Here is a 20,394-nt window from a genome sequence, read left to right as displayed (position 1 = left end):
GAATTACGGGACAATAGAAAAAAAAAGAATGTGTGTGTACTATGTACGCACGTAAGAAGATATTCTTCTATTATATAATAGGTAATTTAAACGAAGTAAATATACTTAAAAGGTTATTTGTATTTTATTTAAAAATCAAACTAACTTTCTTATCTACCACTTTCAAAAAATTTTTATTAAAACAACCAAAAATAAAAAAAAATATGAATAGCCCGGGAATTGAACCCGCAACCTTCCAATCTCAGTGCTAACGCATTTCTAACTACTCCATCGAGGCTCTAGAAATAGATATGTAAGTTTCGGATATAATTACACAACACGGCGACATATAGTGTAAAAATGTTATGCTTACATAATATTTTATTAATCCAAAAACACAAGAATTATAATAAATAATACATTTCCTAAAACCACTAATATATTCTTTTAATGACTTATTTGCACGGTTACAGATACATACATACCTATCTTGAAAGATTAGCAATGAACTACATACTGTCAGAACTACATACTGTCAGTGTGCGCAGGCGCGCGGTAAATGTACAATTTTACCCTCGATCGATTCGCCGCTAAAGAAGAATATCTTCAAAAACATATGTACTTGAAATTGTAGTTTGGGCAGATTATCGGAGTATAGGTCATTTTTGGGAAAAGTTATTTACCAGCAATTTTATTGCTGGAATCGAATCTTACGATTGTATATATTAATAATATAGGTATGTAAAGTCTGCAGATAGTGTTTTACTTTTTTTATTAATAAGTGGCGCCCGAAAATCGTGTTTTTTTCAATTTTTGCTCTATAACTCCAAAGATTTTAATTTTACTCCAAAAATACCCAAATAAAAATTCACCGTAATAAAATTCTGCATAGAAACGTGTTTTTCCGATTTACTTCGACGAAAATTTTCCCCGGAAAATGCGGGTTTTTCCAACAAAATCTTTAATTTTTAACTAAAATTTTAGATAAGAAGTAATTGTTTATCAATAATTAAATAACTTGGAAATGTAAAAGCTCTTTTCGTATAGCTATAATTCCACAAGCCGATGAAAATTGAATGAACAGTTTAGCAACAATTAAATTGTTAAATAAAAATTTACGTTCGCTATAATAACCACAATAATTATGATACATAAAAATAACTATGATTTTTTTATAAAAAGACACTGTACCTATCAATGTACTTTACTGAATTGAAATTGGACTATTTAAGCTTTCTCACGAATATTTTAAAATTATAAACAATTTTTTGGGTTATAAACAAATAGACTATCTCGGAAAATATTAAATTAAATCATGAAAACGGTATTGGAAAAAAAGCGCCAGGTTGCTTATTTTAAAAGAAGAAACCTTTAATTGTGATGAGTGGTTCCTGAGATACAACTGGTCAAAGTTGACCGATATTTACGGCAAAGATATAAACAATAGGATCATAATTTTTGAACCATCACCTTTTTATTTTTGTCCTCTTTCTCCACACCAATGTTCATATCTTTAAAATACTCACAACATATATTATTATAATAAAAACTATCGATATTACGTGTGAAAATTGTCAAAAATAGCAAAATTTCAATCAAAAATTAGGTTGGAGAAAATGTAATCTCAAAGTTCAAAATCGGTATACGTTAAAGAAATGCATTTTCTCGGCTTCCCATGGAGGAATTTTCTTTATTCATTTTTTGTTCCCAAGTAACTCGAGTAGAGCCATCTAACTAACGCATTATTAAATGTCAAACTTGCTTTTGTTTTTTTTATAATAAATTAATTTATTTATTATAACAAAAATTTTTAATTTGTTTAAATAAAGATTGTTTAAATAATTATACAGCTTTCAAATGAGAATATTTGTGTTTTTAACGTTAAAAGGTACACTTGTAGTAAGTTTATCTAAAAAACGTTTGCAACTGGAAAGAATATGTAGATTTCTTTTCTTAGAAATAAATTAATCTATTTTAACAAAGAAAAAAGCAAGTTTGACATTTAATAATGCATTAATTAGATGGCCCTACTCGAGTTACTTGGGAACAAAAAAAGAATGAAGGAAATTGCTCCATGGGAAGCCGTGAAAATGCATTTTTTTAACGTATACCGATTTTGAACTGTGAGTTTACATTTTCTCCAACCAAATTTTTGATTGAAATTTTGCTATTTTTGGCAATTTTCACTCGTAATATCGATAGTTTTTATTATAATAATATATATTGTGAGTATTTTAAAGATATGAAAATTGGTGTGGAGAAAGAGGACAAAAATAAAACGGTGATGGTTCGAAAATTATGATGATATTGTTTATATCTTTGCCGTAAATACCGATCAACTTTGACCAGTTGTATCTCAGGAACCACTCATCACAATTAAATTTATCAAGCTTAGTGTTGATTTGAGTGATGGTATTTTTCCTTGTAGTATTTGAATTTACAGATTGTCTATTTACTATTTTTAGGCTGATCCCAAGGAAGCAATTGGGTATTTAGAAGATATGTACAAACTTAATTTTGATGCTATCATACTAAAAAAGCATCTCCACATCGTCGAAATGGTAAGGAGGTTACGTAAATATGTAGGGAACACGAAGGAGTGGAAGATGAACGATGAAACCTTAAGTGAGTTTACTAAACAGGCAGAAACTGTGAGGGAAATGGCAGAGAAGGTTTATGGAAAATTTAAGGTATTTTTTTTTGCGTATATTTCAGTGTGCTCATAATTACAAGTAGACAGAAATATCTCAAACTGTTCAAAACACGACGTCAAAAAACTTGTCAGATCAATCGGGTTTTAATGGTTTTTCGGTTTTTTATTTGTTACCTGTTTCACAGTAAAATTTCCTGCTGCGTAAGTTTTAAAACAGTGTGTATAATTTCACAGAGTTGTGCACTTACTGTCTTATTTTTCAAGGCACTTGTAATATTCATCTCATTAAAAATTATATAAACTATATTCCAAATAAACAACTATTCGACGATTTTATGTGGCAATGTCGCAAAACAATCGATTTTTATTTTTTGGGTCAACGCGTTCAATTGAAGCTCCCTCTCCTTGATTTGCTACCTGAATGACCTTCGAGGTTTCAAATATTTCTGTACAATTGTAATAACAATTAAATGTTTTGTACCATGAGACATCTTTTGATAAAAACTTTATATTACTAATGTTGTTTTCAGCAAACTGTTAAGTTAAATGATAAAAGCACAAGCTTTTTTGAAGGATTCGCCGAATTAGTAACTCGATTTAGAGCAGACTGTAAACAATTAGAACTTAGTGAGGCTGACATTTTTGGACTAAGTTCTGAACCAAGTAAGTATTAGTATTACCGATGCTATAGTTCACTAGAGGTTTAGTTTTTAAGAGGTGCAACACTTTTAACTCATTCTCTGCCGCCTCGGTCAATGTAACCAAGAAGGTAGCTTACACACAAGCCAGCACGGTCAATATGACCGAGAAAATGTTTTTCTTTTTCCTGCCAGAGGCACATTTCTACGAATTTCTAAATATGGGGACGAAATCTACCTCTGCACAGCTTGATCCATCCATTTTTTCCCATCTGGAATATACCACCCGGCCTGAACGTAAAAAACCACACAAAACACTCTGGCAGTGAACGGGTTAATAAATTGATACTTTTTACAAGAATAGAATTCATAGGCACTAAAATTATATGCCCTATTTACAAAAAAGGAAACATGTTTGACTGTTCCAATGTTAGAGGGATTTTCCCCTTTAAATACAGCATATAAAATTTTGTCCCTGATACTTAACGAACGACTGGCACTGGCAGTATACTGACAATTTAGTAGGATCATACCAAAGAGGCTCTTTTAAAAACAGATCTACAGATTGAACACATATCATCCATCAGACAAATATTAGAAAATACGATGATGAGGAAAGTGGAATGTAAAGTGTGCGTAAAGGATATATTTCAGAACCATTTTTACAGCTAACAGAGGACTACGCCAGGGAGATGAGCTATCATGCAAGCTGTTCAACCTAGCGTTGAAGAAAAGCTATGAGAGATTCGGGAATAAATTTTCTGACACATTCTGTGCCATGACTCCTGTCGGAGCCAGTGCGACACTTTACTAGATGTGCATGACTCTGATCGGAGACAGTAACCTGTTGATTTTTAAGACAGTGTATTTTTGCCACTACTGGATAACAACTCTCGCGAAAAGTTCGCAGTGAATGTGTTAAAGGGTACGATATACACCTGTAGTATACAAAATAATGGCATATACTGATGATATTGTGATCGTTGGAAAATAATCCGAAATGAAGCAATTGAAGCTTTCACACGTATCAAAAACGCTACAGGAAACATCGGACTTCTGATTAATACTCAGAAAATTAAGTATATCGTGGGTATACTGCAAAAACTGACCAAGTCAATTTTTATCGATTTTTAGTTTATGTGACCAAGTCACTCCAAAGCACTAACCGAATACCTGAAAAAATTCCCAAGGCAAAATTATACGGTTTGACGCCGCAACACACATAACATACAAATGTCTATGTCTGGGTATGCGTATCAACAGACTGGAAGAAATGAACATGTTGACTTGGTCACTTTTGCATGAAATATGATTCATATTTTATTCATGTCAACATTGAACTGCGACAATTGGATATTATGACTTGGTCACTTTTCTATGTTTTAGTTTTATCTATATGTTGTATGTTTAGTTGTTGAACGATCACGTGTTGAAAAAATAGATATTAAGTTTATCTTTCGTTTTATCATATAAAACAGCAATTAAAATATTGTGCAGCATAATTTTTTAGAATCTGGGCATTCTTACATGGAAGTAGATTACATGCACAGTGCCATAGAAAATGCTAAAAATAATGTTCCAGTATACACTATGCATGATTAGTTAATGAAACCATTATATGGTAAAATAGAACAATTGACTGAAAACTGAAATCGTGTTAATTGGCTAAAAATTATATGTATGTGATATGAAGAAGACAAACCGCAATATATTTTTTAAGTACAACTATAGTGATCCAGACTTTCTTATGTTCAATGTAATTTGGCGTACTAAACGAGTTATAAATCTTATAAAAGAAATTCAACTACTATTTTACTCCAAAGAAATTCCTATTTCTAAACTTAAAAAGCAGGATCTTCTAAAATTGTGTAGACAGGAACAACTCCCTCTGAATTCCATGCTTGGGTATCAGTCAATACCATCAGAGTGGGAAGATGTTGCTCCAGAGCCATCAGTATTGTCCGATTCGGATTCAGATCAGCTCTACTTCTCATATTCTGATTCAGATTAATTCTAGTAGAGAAACGTTTACATTTTTGTTATCATTTTCGAATTTAAAAAATAAAGTAAATGTTTTTATTTGAAACTTCAGCCTTACACTGTAAATAAATAAAATTAGAAGTATTTTCTTTGTGATTTATTATTGATAAATAATCATCTTTTTGTGACCATGATTTAAATTTGAGCAAATTTCTACATCAAAAAGTGACCAAGTCAATTATTTTTTTTCGAAAAACAAAAATGTTAATGCGATTTTTAGAGCTACTTAGAATTACTAACTTCAACCATTTAATATCTGGAAAGAAAAAATACATATCCTTTTAAAATGATTTAAAAAAAATCAAATAAAATTACGGAATATTCAACATCAATTATCTCGAAAGCATGATATTTGACTTGGTCAGTTTTTGCAGTATGCCCACGATATGCTGGCTATATCAAGAATGCAGCAAATTACCTTTAGAGTTGCAACATGAAACTATAGAAACAGTGGAAGAATCTGCTACTTAGCATCACTGACTTAGGGTAACAGAACTAAGCACCATCATATCACAGATAAAAAATTGCGATATTATGGTGTAAAAATAATTTTATTGTTTTAAAATAATTTTAATAGGGTTTAAATAAATATTGTTCATTTATTTTTTTTTTAGAATCTCGTGCTGCATTTATTAACAGACTAGAGGAAAATGAGAAGGTAAGCAAGTTGATTTATATTTAAATGGAAACATCACTTAAACAAAGTGTAATCGAAAAAATCATAATTGGTTTGGTAAAAGGACCAATGTCAATTTCTTGCTGTTTTGTTTTGCCCATGTAAAATTCAACCAAAGAGCCGTATATTAGTGTACTGGTGCCTCTGCTTGCTCTTTATACACTCGGTAGATCAATGAAGTAAACGACATATGCCTGATTTCACCAACGATACGTAAATATTTAAGAATTATCTAAGTGGCTTTAGGTACTTCCTAACTCTAAAACGGATTTCACCATACGATAAGAATTGTCTAAACCGCTTAATCATTACCTTACGGTAGGATACGTTTTTCGATCTCCCTAAACTTTAGGTAAGACTTATCGTTGACAGTCAGGTTAGATTTTTACAATTTTGACTAATGTACTTGTGACGTTTGTCAATAATTTGGTTCTTACCTTAACTTTTCTGTTATTCTGTAATATTAGGTATATTAGTTGTAATTTTGTATTTTCCTTTATATTAATAATATAATATGTGTTGGAAAATGTTAAAAATCATTTAGAGTTTTTTACAGGTCTATTGACAAAATTATGTAGTCTACCTACTACCTAACAAACTAGTGTTGTGTTTCAAAAACCCATTCATATCACTAAAAGTGTGTAATTAAAAATGAATAATAAAAGAAGCAATTTTCAACATATTATTTATTTTCGAATTATTTCATTAATGACAATTAACTTTAATTTTTCGTCGTATGTGAAATTTAGTACAACTCTTTTCTTTTCCTCCATTTCACTGTACATATACAAATAACATACAAAACTTAACAAACTAAATTCACAAAATAACTAACTATACTAAATAAAATAACTATAACAGTACAAAACTGAATAAAGCCAACTTGGCAAACAAATAATAATGACAAATAATCGAAAAAGTAAGGTAATGTCATCTTATTCTTCTTTTTATTTATCAAAAATAGTTCAAACATACCCGAATTGATACCTAGGAAAGAATTTCCTAGATAAGCAGTTCTTTTAGTTGTGAAACGCTATTGTTCTTAAGTATTGACTTAGGAAGTTCCTATCGATAAGAATTACTTAATAAGGCAACTATTTAGGTATGGTTGGTGAAATCGGGCATTATTGTCCTATTAGAGTAAAACTCACTAACTACACTTTTCGGAAGGTGGAGAAAAATCGATTTAAAGGTACAAATTGTTTTTGCCTTCATAAAATTTCGCTAACTTTCAACAAACGAACTATCAAAAGTAACAATTCTATTATTTAAAAAATGAACAATAAGTTTCGTTCTTCGAAAATAAATGCAATTCTTTCAGCATTTATGACTGCCACAAAAGTCGCCTGCTTAAATGCAAAATAGATTATGTTACGGGCCGGTTGTTGGAACGCTAATCAACATTGATCACTATCAAATACTTAATTAACTGTCACAACTGTCAATGTCAACTTTGGTTGGGTTGCCGAAAACATAATTATTTATGACAATTATGAAATTAGTTAATCAATTATGTTAATAATTGTTATGTTAATTGACTAACTAATCTCATAATTATAATTAACTATGTTTTCAGCAACCCAACCAAAGTTGACATTGACAGTTGTGAGAGTAATTAAATATTTGATAGTGATCAATGTTGATTAGCGTTCGAACAACCGGCCCTTTATGTAAGCTAGCATGGTTACAAAGAAATGTAATCTCATATTTCTTTAATCAATCGCCGAACAGATAATAATGCACACAAATATAATGTACAGTTTCAACAATACAATGTAACACACAAGTCGCCTGCTTAATGTATTGTTTGAAAGATCACCGATTCGGCATTCCAGATTGTAAGGAAAAATTCACTGAGTGCAATAATAAGTTTTAATGAGTTTTACCCTGAAACCCAAATTCACAATATTGCACTCCATATTGAAAGGAACAATTCACTAAGTGCAATAGTACGTTTTAATGAGTTTTGCCCTGAAACCTAAATTCACAATAATGCACTTAGTGAATTGTACCTCTCTAATGCACTTCTCCAGAGCTGGGCAGTACCATATTGAGTTCAAATTGGTGAAAATGTCAGTCTAAAAAAGTGCACTTAGTTAGTTTTACCTCTAATAGGACGATATTTTTCTTACCGTTTGTTTTCATTTTTCAGGATAATACTGATGGCGCAAACGATGGTGAAAAAGAAAAGGTAGTAAATGGAAACGCAGAGGTAGAACAGAAAAGTTAAAAGTTTCCCAACCAGGACATAAAGACGTTGTATATATTACTTTGAGGTGCGATTTTGTTCGTTGTAAGGCTTTTTTATCAAATTGATATCAGAATTATGTACATACAGTTTTCCTTTTCTTACTAAATAATTAAATTTATTTATAGATTTCGACGTAATTGAGATATATTTTTAATAAATAGTAATATGTATATAGATTTGTTTTATTTTCTACCTAATAAGTCATAAACTGAAGAAGAGTATCCACAAAAATAAAAACATGTGTACATAAAACTTCAGATAAAGGTATGTTAAGACAGAGAGAAATAGAAATAGAAAGAATCAAAATAAAACAAAAAAAACAAGCAAGAATTAAATGGATTTCAAAAAAGAACATCATCGAAATGAATACAAAGACAGCAGACCAATGTTGTCAAACAAAAAAATCTGTGGATGGAAGAGAGAGGACCTAGGAGACAATAGTAACGACAGCGCTAAACTATTTGAACCTAAAACTCGACAAAAAAAATGCAAATCAGTGGTTAAAATTGACAACGAATCATGGGAAACATTTCACAGAACCAATACATGCAAAAAAGTCCTGAAGAGTAAGAATACGCAATGGGGATAATGAAATAAAGATAACGAGCGATCCACAATTATTGGGATCAAAGCTAGCCCTGCAAAAAATTTCGTATGTCTTGTTTTAATCTGAATTGGACGGCGTTATGCAGAAAGCTATCAACCCTCAATATATCAGATATTGGGTTTGATGTATATTTGGACAACAAAATACGAGTTCTGCATTCTGTAAAAACCTACCATCTCTAGATTAATATATAACCTATAAAACTATAAAAATGCTAAGCCACATATTAAATTTATCTGCTATTCTAATTTGCAGAAACCTACCAACCCACTTGGTAGTATACTTTTAATTAACAGAATCTTCCAACCCACTTGGTAGAATTTTAATAAAGCGCCACTTGCATCCAAGTGGGTTGGTAGCTTTCTGCAAATATTGCGGTTTTCCATTGTAACTGTACATCTAAATGTGCAGAAAATGTTTCTGTTGAAAGTCGAAAATATGAATTTGAGAGGTTTTGGTCGCTAAATTCATATGATGCTCAAACTAATTTTATTGCTGCTAGTATATCCGAGATTGAAAAAAAAGGTCTTATTGTAGAAATATTGAAAAAAGGAAATTATCTCGAATTTATAAAATAAAGGACACAAAAGTGTGTAGAGAAATGTTTATAAATACTCTAAAGGTAACAACTGCATTTCGAGTAACCGTCGGGAACAAACAGAGGCGAAATATTTACCACCTGGTATCACTTTACAACAAATGTATGACATGTACAAGCAGGAAGAAACCAATCCTGTAAGCTTAATGTCATACAAGAACGTATTCTACACGAAATTTAATTTGAAAATAAAGCCATTAAAAAAAGACACCTGCAATGTTCGCGATACTTTTAAAATGAAAATAGATAATGAAAAGGATGAAGAAAAAAGAAGAGTTCAAGCAGGAACATACGAAGCATTTGCAAGTTGCAGAGGAGGCACAGAAAATGAAAATGAGAAGAGATGATTTCAAGATAGTGACTGAACAAACAGATCAAGAGTGTTTAGGTTTTGACTTGAAAAAAACCCTACCGCTTCCCAGAATACCTACAGGCATCGTATTTTATAAGCGTCAGTTGTGGGTGTATAATGCAGGAATACACAGTGCTAAAGAAAATAGAGGATAATGCTACGTTTGGGTAAGAGGTTCAGTTGGAAGGGGCGCCCAAGAAATAGGCTCTTGCCTTATAAAACATGTTACAACTAAATTAACTCCAGAAGTCAAACATTTTACGCTTTGGTGTGATTCTTGCGGTGGGCAAAAGCGAAATATTAAGTTAATACTTATGCTTAAATCAATTTTGCATGGGACACGCACAAACCTAGAAAGCATTACCGTAAAATATCTCTGTTCTGGTCATAGTTTTTTGCCCAACGACACTGATTTCAGTGATATTGAGTCGGCTCTTAAACGACAGCAAAGATTATATACCCCAAATGACTTTATCGAGGTAATGCGTTCTTGTAGAAAGCAGAGACCATTGGTAGTAACCCAAATGCACGTCGAAGATTTTGTAGGCGTAATAAACATTGAGAAAAAAAATTGCTAATCGCAAAGTGACCGAAGATAAAGAAAAAATTAATTGGTTGAAGATTAGGTCAATCAAAATAGAACAGTCTGACCCAGTTAGGCTAATGATACAACAACACGATTTTTCACAACTGTATCAAAAAATCTTCTCGAGGTAGAACTGCCAACGAAGAAATTTTTAGCGATTTAATACCACTGTGGCCTAACGGGAAGCCTATCGCTAAGGCGAAATTACAAAATTTAAAGGAAATTATGCACCTTATTCCTGCTGATGCATTGAATTTTTATCAAAATTTGCAGGGTGCCAATATAACTGAAGATGTTGAGGGTTACAATGTCAATGTTAAAGATCTAGATTTTGAAGTGGATGGAGTAGATTAATATTAAAATTTATTAAATTAATACGTTAAATATTCATATCCTTAACTTCCTGTAAATAAAAATAATCTTTCTAGCTTTACTGTTGTTTTTATTTAATATTGTTGATATTAATTTTCCACTTTGCAAAATGCAGAAACCTACCAATCCACAAAAATTTGCCGTTTCTCTTTTTAATTTACAATTAAAATATTTAAACATGTAGAAAATACCAAAATATTTATCCACAGTCAAAAAAGAGTTACAAAGTAGTAGCAACATATCCTACAGATTTTTTAAATCAATAAAAACTTTAAACTTGATTATCTCAGTTTGCCACTATTGAGGGTTGGTAGCTTTCTGCATACCGCCGTCCAATTTATATCATTGGTTTGTCAATTAATTTTGATTAACATTATAAAATAAAAAAAATCAGTCAATACCTTTAACACAGAACTTAACCAAAAATAAAAAGAATTAACAATAATAAATAAAATCAAACAAGATATTGTATATGCCCACCACCATCTCTACATAACCTAACTTTTCTTGTTAAGTTGACGTAAACTGGAAAGTATATCTGAATTAAGAATAGACATGCACTGTATAGCTATCTCTGTCGTTCAGAGCCACTTATGGCACCTTATGGTGACAATAATTTTGGATCACACGTTACTAACAAATGATAAATATTTATACAGAAAAAAAAACAGCTGGTTCAGATGAAATTCCCAAAGAGCTAATTGAAAACAGGGGAAAATTAATAACGAGCATCTACAACCTAATATAATATGGAACAGAAGAAATGCACGAGGATTCAAGGGCTTAACCAGGATGATCTTAAAGGGGGGTTACAACTTCAAAATGGCCTGATTTGTCAACAACACATAATGGTGATAAGCGTATAAAGCTGAAAGTCGATCCCAATGGGGGGGGTTATTAACCCCCCCCCCCCGGTTACGCCTATGCGAGGATTGAAAAGAAGGCAGAATTATACCAATATTTAAGAAAGGGGAAGTAACAACTAGAGGAATATATGCTGAGTAGGAACACCATACAAAAATCTAACAGCCCTCATCAAACAAAAACTCACTCAATTCATAGAGAAAAAATTGGGGACTACCAGCAAGGATTTTACTTGATACCAATCTAGGTATTACCTGTTTTAATTAAAAAGATAACTGGATGGTTTGAATCTGGAAAGAAAAGTAAACAAAGTAGTGGAAAGTTACTGGTGTTTGAAGAAACACGTGGAGTGACGAATAGGTATGAAGACTATATTCAAGAAAGCATATTCCAGATAACAATCGAAAATGGAAGATGCAAGTTTACACATTAGGCATATGGCACCAGTAGAAGAATGTATGTCCCAACATAAAGATATAGAGGTACACTCATTATTTTAACAAATAGAAATACCAAAGGAGAAAAATCAGAACAAGAAAAATAGTGAAAAAGAGAATAGAAAATAAGGATCAATACAGTGATCTTAGAAAAGACGAGGTACAAAATGCAGCAAACTATAAATGAATAGAGGTATCACTACTGGAAACAAAATAAGAACTTACCATCAAAATTACAGTTGAAAACTTTAACATAGACACGATATCTATTTAAAAAAATTTTGAGTTACAATCCCCAGCACAAAGTTGAAATTGTAAGAATTTTTGCATGAATTCCATTCAAAATTGGATTTTTGTAAAGACATTAATGTTGCCTAGTTTTAGGGAGTAAAAATTTTCTTTGGGACATTGTGTATATAAACGTCAGAATGACAATCAAATCTAACCTCAAACACCCTCAAATATAAATATCAAATCTATGTTTTTTTTTATATCAATAGATAATTATTTATAATACAGAATAATCTATGTGTATATTTACAACAGACAGGACTAAAACCAACATAAGTAAGAGAAAATTGGAGGAATAATTATTAAATAAAAAAATTAATTATGTCTGAGGTAGGTTTCAAGTTACTTTATTTTTTATTGTATGTTCTGGAAGGGTATATCCTGAGAGGGTCAGGAACAACTAACAATTTGATTATAAAAAGAGCTGTGGTGATTACAGTCTCAAAAAAGATTCAAGAACAAAGACTGTAATGATTTGGTTACATTAGACATAGCATTGAAAACTATGTATGAGGAAGGATAAAGTTGATGGAAGGAGAGATGAGAAAGGTTTAGGTGAAGAACACATGATGGACAGAAATGGGTAGCAAAGTAGAGTAAGGAACAGCAACCCCTGAAAAGGATAATATTACGCACAAACATGTAGGAGTCTTTGCTTTCAAGGAGACTCTTGCAAATAAGAGAGTCCAAATGGAATATCTCTGAGTCTAAGAATCATGAGTTTATTCTTAAGAAAACATACTGGAAAAATTATTCGTTCTTGTTTTATTGATGGCTTGAATAAAAAGTTTCTGCATATTTAATGATTTAAATATAAATAAACTACCAACCTTAAAAGCGTCTAATTATTCCATATATACCCCAAGAACAAAAACCTTCAATAAATTTTTAATTCATAATTTTTATTGTTGTATTGTAACACTTAAACGTTTGTAGAGAAAGACTGAAGAATGGTCAAAATATGCAAAAGTGTTTGATCCGATAAAGGTAGGGTCTATAGATGGAACAGATGTCGAGCCACATGACAGAGCTGTGGAAAGAGCTATGTATTCAACGTATGTTCCAAACAGACATGTGAAGGGAAAACCAGGATGTACACTCTTTGTTAGTAGATTGAATTACAACATAAGCAAAGACACTATCAAGGAAGTATTTTCACAGTATGGCAAGTTAAAGCGTTTTAGATTGGTAAAGGACGTTGTAACTGGGATGCCAAAAGGATATGCCTTCGTTGAATATGAAAATGAGAGTGCAGCAGAAGAAGCTTATCAAAAAGCAAACAAATTAAATGTAGAAGGTAAGTTGTGATAATATTTTCTGTTTTGTAGTGATTTCAATTATTTGTTTTGTGTAGACGCAGGGTGTGTGGTTCTTTCCCACCTGTTTTGTTCTTTCTTTCTCCCTTTCCTTATACCCTTTCAGGTGTCGGATTTGGGTTTAATTTAGCTACATATTCACCCATCTCTTCCATTCTTTTCGGTCCTGTGCTATTAGTTTCATTTCTTCTAGCGTTTTCTGTTTAATTTTTCCTGCTTCTACTATTTGCTGTATCCATTTTTTCTTCGGCCTGCCTTTTTTCTTTTTTGTAATATTCCTTGTTTCGTGAATTTTCCTTGCTAGTCTACTAGGTTTCATTCCTGTTTAATTATCCCTCTTATTGTCTCATTTCTTATTCTATCCCATTTGGTCAATCCCATTTGGTATCCCATTTGGTAAAATCAATGTAAAAGTTTAAAAAGTAGTGATGTGTAGTTTTTGTGTAAATGATCGCCAGAGTAAAGGTAAATGTGTTTATTAAACTTATTCCCTGTATGAGTTTTAATTATTTTACACGAACCATCGAAGGAAGCCGCCCCCAACCGGTGGCTTGCACGAAGTAGAGGGGGTAAATCAACCCCCCACTCCGTTCATATTGTTTGATCATTATTTTCTGAAATTCAGGTTCTATGTATTTGCATTTATCAATTCTTTTTATAGGTACATTTTCCAAATGTAGGGTAGGTGGGGGCAAAGGTACGCATTTTCTAAATTTTCATCTCTAGTGAATCTCCTAATGCTTGAATTGGCACGGAGTATAGATGAAAGTGAAATTGATACATTTTGTAATCATATTAGGCAAGTGGAAATTCTTCAATATCATTTTTGTAGTGTTGATAACTTTTTGAAAAAAAAATGTAAATGCGTACCTTTGCCCCACTCAATGGGGCAAAAGTACGCATGTGCGTACTTTTGTGGATTTGGGACATTTTGCAATTAAGATAAAAGTAGCTGATAGATTATCAAGCTCAACTTGATATTCATTTTGAAGATTGACTTGAAACATGCATTTGCCAAGTCTACCTCACTGGGGGCAAAGGTACGCACTGCGGACGTTTGCCCCGTTTGTGTGCATTTTGTGGGAGTACTTTTGCTCCATCCGGCAACCAATAATATATCTAACCTCAATATCAAACTATGCACATGTGAACTTCAAACTGTCATGTGGAAGAAGTCTTCTAACAATAAACTTTCAACATGCCTAACCAATAATAATCTGAGTTTGAAAGATTAAGAATTGGACTCAATCAATTTTTAAGAAAAATTAGATCAAAAGGTACAAAAATCATTTTTACCTCATTTTTGTTGTTATATTTGCCCTGATTGCGCCAAAGTTTCTCATCCAATGCTACTGAGTAGTACACACATATGCAACAAGATGCTGTCGCCAACATATAAGAAGTTACTGAAAAATGTAAGTGCGTACCTTTGCCCCGTGCGTACCTTTGCCCCCACCTACCCTATGTTTGTTTGTATATTTGGTTTCATAGTTATTATCATAATATATTAGGTATGTAGACTTTTTTTATATTCATTTTTATCTGTATATTTCACAGAAACTGTTTGTTTTGTTTCATAGTAATTGAAATTGTTCAGCAAAATTTTCCACGGCATTGGATTAGGAGGAGAAGCATCATCAAGTGGCCTCCTCAGTCTCCAGATTTGACTCTTCTGGATTTTTTGTGGGAACTTTTAGTCAAACAGTGACTGGTCGGTGGGTTTTTCAAAAATATTGCCCTAGTTTTTGATAATGTCGCCCTTGATATTATATTGATTTATTATGTTTACTTGAAATGTTTTTTCAATCTTTATTAAAAAACTTTTATTATTTAATAATACTTCTCTATTTTTGCTTTTCTTATTTTTTTTATTATTTCATTCATAGATATTCTGACCAATAGAAAGATAAAGAAATAAAAATTACACCGATAATTTTTGATAATTTGCTGTCGTCAAGTAATATGTCAGATGCACTTTGTGACATTAATAACAATTAATGCTTTACAACTTGTCACAAAGAACACCAAGAAACAAGTTTAGCAAATATTTAGGTGAAGATATCAATAAAATATTGTTCTGAAGCTATATCCCTGTGGCATTTTTGTAATCAACTATTCTAAATGGGAAATAAGCCACAATTTAACTAAAAAAATGATTTTATTAATGTTTAACTTTTGTTTAATTTATTAATATTTTGTATTTTGACAACGTCATGCGATTTGGACGTCGAAACGTTAATAAAATCTTTTTTTTATTCATGAAATATTCTTACCGAATTACTCTCGAGCTCGTAAAAATTATCGATTTATTTTGCCCTCGTGACACTTTGACATAATTTCACTCCCCTTCGGGTCGTGAAATTAAAACTGCCAAAGTGTCATTCGAGATACAAATCGATAATTTTAGAGCTCTTGTGTAATTACTACTGACAATGCTGCTGTGAATACGCTTTATTTTTTTGAGTTTTATTTTGTATCTTCTGTTTTAGGAAGTATTATATTCGTTGACTTTGAATGTGAACGTTTATTGAAAGGCTGGAAACCAAGAAGACTCGGTGGAGGTTTCGGCGGCAAAAAAGAATCTGGCCAGTTAAGATTTGGAGGTCGAGATCGACCATTTAGAAAACCCATTAGCCTTGAGATTAAAGAAGAGGAGGAGAGGAGAAAACGAGAACAGAGGCGATTATCGATGAGGGACGACAGGAATAGAGGTAAAGACCATTATTATAGGCGAAAAAGACCAAGATCACCTGGAAGGAGAAGTTAAAATATGACAATTCTTATTTGTTTTTGATATTTCTATAAGTACCTACTTTTAATATACCTAGATAAAAATAAATTGTGTCTTTATATAAAATATTGTACTGATTTATGCGGTTGACTTTACTATTTTATTATTTATGTTTTTAGGCACTAAGTTAAATTTAAATAAAGGAAGACTTATTTTATAGTATTTTATTTTACAGCACTTTATTTAATACTTACAAATAACTCAAACTAACACATCTAATTTATTTACAATCTCAAATCTATGATTTTACTAACTAAAACATAATAATTCCAATAACTAATATATTTCAAAATACACTGCGAACAACTTGATTCTAAATACAATAATTATTACACGTCGATAACTGACTGGCCTGCTAAATGAATCTCTCGTTCTTATATACTTCAGTATCCCTCGTTCCGAATGCCGTGGAAAGGAACGGTTTTCTCCCGTAACGACGAGAAGCTTCGGAAAGAAATAGGCCAGGTTGTTAGCGGCCTATAAATAGTGTCACAATATTCATATTTTATCCACATGTTTTTCCCTATATTGCTTCAACAGGAAACCACAGAAAATAAAGAAAACTGTGTAACATGACGACAAGAAACAAGAAAACTAATTAGAGAGAAAAAGAAAAAATTAACAGAAGTATGAAGAAATGGAAAGGAATAGACAAGAGCCAATACTCTAGCAAATCGGTCTCAAACGAAAAGAGAGCTTCAAACACATGGCAAGGATATTTCAAAAATTTACTAAACATACATCAAAAGGAAGAGCATGGAGAGGATATTTACTTTGGGGTAGATCTACTGGTAGAGGATCCAAAAATAGACGAAACGTTGCAAGCAATTAACAAATTAAGAACACAAGTAGTAAAAGCTCCATGCTGCGACAATATACTGGCCGAATTAGTATGGAGGAGAATGCATGCTTTACATTACATAGACAATTACACGAACGAATATCACTTAGACGGAATGAAGAGAAAATACCAACAAAATGGCACGAAATTGTAATAATCCCTGTTCATAAAAAGGGACAAATCCAAGTGATCTAATTATAGAGGCACCTCCCTATTTAGTACGGTGTACAAAATCTTATTAAACATAAAATAAAAATTCCATTTTTATTCAATTGCAATGCGAAGGCAAAACCGTCTTATTTTTCACTTAGAACAGGGAGCGCAAACCAGCACTCTAGATCGACGATTTTCGACTCTATTTTGAGTCATCATCAGAGAGGCGTAGGTTTGCTGCTCTCTGTCCGAAGTGACAAAACTACGAAAGCTTATCCCCGCATTGCAACTGACGTTTATGGAGTAGGTGACTAGCGTCATCTGACAACTGAAAGGCAAAGTTTTCAACTTAATAGAAACATTAATAATGAAAAATATTACTAAAAATTTTTATTTGAAAATTTATTGGTCCATTTCCCTCTTGTCTTCTTCGCTTCAGCATCCATCTGGCTTGCAATATTTAGAAGCCATGGAGGTGTTACCAGGGACATGGACCATTCGTAGACCCGCCACTGGTTCTCTCGAAAAACTAGTAAATCGTAATTGCAACAATTTCAGTCCTTATACTTTTTGTCGAAAAGTTTAAGGAATGAACAAGGAAAGAGAGCTTATGCTTATAATAAAATAATGGGAAACACAATATTTTGGTCACATCATAAAAAATGAAAAATATAAACTGCTCCAACTTATAATCGAAGACAAAATCAATAGCAAAAGGGGACCAGGAAGAAGACGCAACTCTTGGCTTAAAAACCTACGACAATGGACGAAGATGACCTCCATAGAACTATTCAGGGCGGCTGCAAATAAGATTAAGTGGGCAAATGTAATGGCCAACGTCCTTAAGGAGAAGTAAGAAGTAGATTATAAACTTATTTTTTCATCGTCTTCTTAGAAAATTCGTAGTTTCTATGAGCTGATATTTTTTTTCAACGTATAACAGGGTGAATAACTTATAATAAAAATACCATGTATTCAGTTGTTACGCATCTTTAATTCTTTTAATAATCCGTTATACTGATATCTATATTTATCTTATAAGAGATTATAGTTGTGTAACATAATTTTCTTGATTGACAAGATAACATAATTTCTCGTATTATGTGTAGCATTACCTACATAATGAAAAATGTAAATCAATTTTCTCTTCTGGTTTTTTTATTGGTGAAGCAATATATCGCAAACGAATAATACCTTCTGAAAAGGTAAAATTGCATATTATTCCAACGGAGTTCGATATAACCAATGTACCTAATTATTATGAGACAAACCACAAAACTTATCAGAAAAAGCTGTAGGCATTATACAGCAATCTTTTATTTTATCAAGGTACTATACATTAGTATACAGGGGGTTCCATTATGCCATATAGAATGCGCATACATTGGTTAGTAAAAGATGGATGGAGATCAACTTTTGTTTTCACCTATTTTGAAAAAATATGAAATCCTTGAATTATCCATGTCTGTCTATCCGTCCATAAACACAATTATTCCGTTATTAGTACAGAGAGAATGACAAATGAAGCGTCAAAGAAAGCTTATATTCCAAGGATGGTATTAAAGGTGAAAAATTTGACCTCGGACTTCTGATTTCAGAGTTGCAACCTGAACTGTTTTAAAGTTGCCGAAATGGTACAAGCGATATATTATTCGACGCGCTTTAACAACACGAGAACAAATATATGGATACTTCCAGTTTCATGCCTGTCTGTCCGCGAATATAACTCCTCCGTTTTAAAAACAGATAAAAAGACAAATGAGGTGTCTAATGAGAGCTTTATAGCCCAAATATGGTATTAGAGGTCAGCAAGTTGACTTCGGACCTCCGGTTTTAGAGTTACAACCGGAAGTACTGTTTTAAAGTCGACGAAATAATACAAGCCATATATTATTCGACGCGCCTCAGCAAGATGAGTTTCATGCTGGTTTCCGGTTTCATTCTTGTCTGTTCGTCAGTGAACATTTAACGCATCTCATACAATATTTCTTGTGACTACTCTTCTTCCGATTTTAGCGGAATAGTCTCAACTTATTTAATTTAAATAGACACTCTATATTTATATTTTTGGAGATTTTAAAAAGAACTTGTTTCTTTTTTGTAAAAAAACTTGTTTCTTACTTAGAATTAGTCTTTAGGAAGAGAATGAGACCAAAAACCATTCTAAGTATTGACAAAGCACCTGTACAGCAATTTGAAAATGAACATTTTTTTCTCAAATGAGATAGAATTGTTTAAAAACTACTCGAGCGAAGATTGAAATGATTAAAAAATTACACTTTTATAAAAAAAGAACTTTTTTATAATAAAACGTTTTTTATTGAAGTTATACTTCTTTAGGCGCGATTGAGATTGAGGGTGATTTTATATTGATCTGCGCGCATGCGCACACCAACAGTATGTATTAGTCGTATACGGGCTCTGATTGGGTGTTGAAATGATCTGTCAATAATAAATAATTGTTCAATATGAAGGTAAACAAATGTATAATATATTAGTTTTATTGTTGTGAGGACAGAAACAAAAAAGTTTATAATTGTAGTGACTTTTAAGTAGTTTTTAAAGCAACAGGTACGTAATAATTGTAAATGTATCATAGGTACCTACCTATTTGAACCTACCAATAAAATATATAGTATGTACTTAATACTTTTATTTACATAATTTGATTACTATCAAAATTTTTATCAATATTCACCTAATATATTGTTTTCTTACTCTATGTTTTGTTGTATTTTTTCAATTTTAAATCATTTCAATTCAAAATCAAAATAATTTTAAAAGATGAAGTAAAAATAAAAATTAAAAATAAAATTTTTATTTTATTTTCAAAATAATTTTATTTAATTTAAAAATCTCAAAAGTTTAATCCGTTTAGTTAGTCGATCTTTGCACATAATGATACATTGTCGCACATAATGATACATGATACATTGTTCGAATCCCAAT

General features: G+C 31.8%; 2 protein-coding genes across 3 annotated transcripts in view; both read left to right on the top strand.

The window, feature by feature from the left end:
• The window catches only part of LOC114330121 (hepatoma-derived growth factor-related protein 2), a 32,715-nt gene extending 24,308 nt beyond the window's left edge, over positions 1-8,407 (top strand). The window contains exons 9-12 of the mRNA XM_028279431.2: positions 2,445-2,669; positions 3,163-3,295; positions 5,925-5,968; positions 8,139-8,407. Of these exons, the coding sequence (XP_028135232.1) occupies positions 2,445-2,669; positions 3,163-3,295; positions 5,925-5,968; positions 8,139-8,216 (480 nt within the window). The 3' untranslated portion in view covers positions 8,217-8,407. The remainder of the gene's footprint in view (positions 1-2,444; positions 2,670-3,162; positions 3,296-5,924; positions 5,969-8,138) is intronic.
• Positions 8,408-11,812: 3,405 nt separating this feature from the next.
• Positions 11,813-16,618, top strand: LOC114330124 (U11/U12 small nuclear ribonucleoprotein 35 kDa protein). 2 transcript variants are annotated; one of them, XM_028279435.2, is made up of 3 exons: positions 11,813-12,098; positions 13,281-13,641; positions 16,150-16,618. In XM_028279435.2, exons 1-3 carry the CDS (start codon positions 12,024-12,026, stop codon positions 16,425-16,427), a joined length of 714 nt encoding a protein of 237 aa, XP_028135236.1. In that variant the 5' UTR covers positions 11,813-12,023; the 3' UTR covers positions 16,428-16,618. The 2 variants fall into 2 exon arrangements, with proteins under 2 accessions (XP_028135236.1, XP_028135237.1); XM_028279436.2 differs by lacking the exon at positions 11,813-12,098 and adding an exon at positions 12,130-12,674.
• The last annotated feature ends 3,776 nt before the right edge of the window (positions 16,619-20,394 follow it).

The sequence above is a fragment of the Diabrotica virgifera genome, chromosome 2 (assembly GCF_917563875.1).
Source record: "Diabrotica virgifera virgifera chromosome 2, PGI_DIABVI_V3a".
Lineage (NCBI taxonomy): Eukaryota > Metazoa > Arthropoda > Insecta > Coleoptera > Chrysomelidae > Diabrotica > Diabrotica virgifera.
Note: the sequence above shows the minus strand (reverse complement) of the source record. Positions and strands in the feature narration are given on the sequence as shown.

What these genes read in the sequence shown, in the direction of transcription:
- LOC114330124 (XM_028279435.2), top strand. Translation starts at nt 12,024, where the DNA reads ATGGAAGATGCAAGTTTACACATTAGGCATATGGCACCAGTAGAAGAA. An exon ending in CCCAACATAAAGATATAGAG is followed by an intron (nt 12,099 to 13,280) that starts GTACACTCATTA and finishes AAACGTTTGTAG; the next exon opens with AGAAAGACTGAAGAATGGTC. An exon ending in AAACAAATTAAATGTAGAAG is followed by an intron (nt 13,642 to 16,149) that starts GTAAGTTGTGAT and finishes CTTCTGTTTTAG; the next exon opens with GAAGTATTATATTCGTTGAC.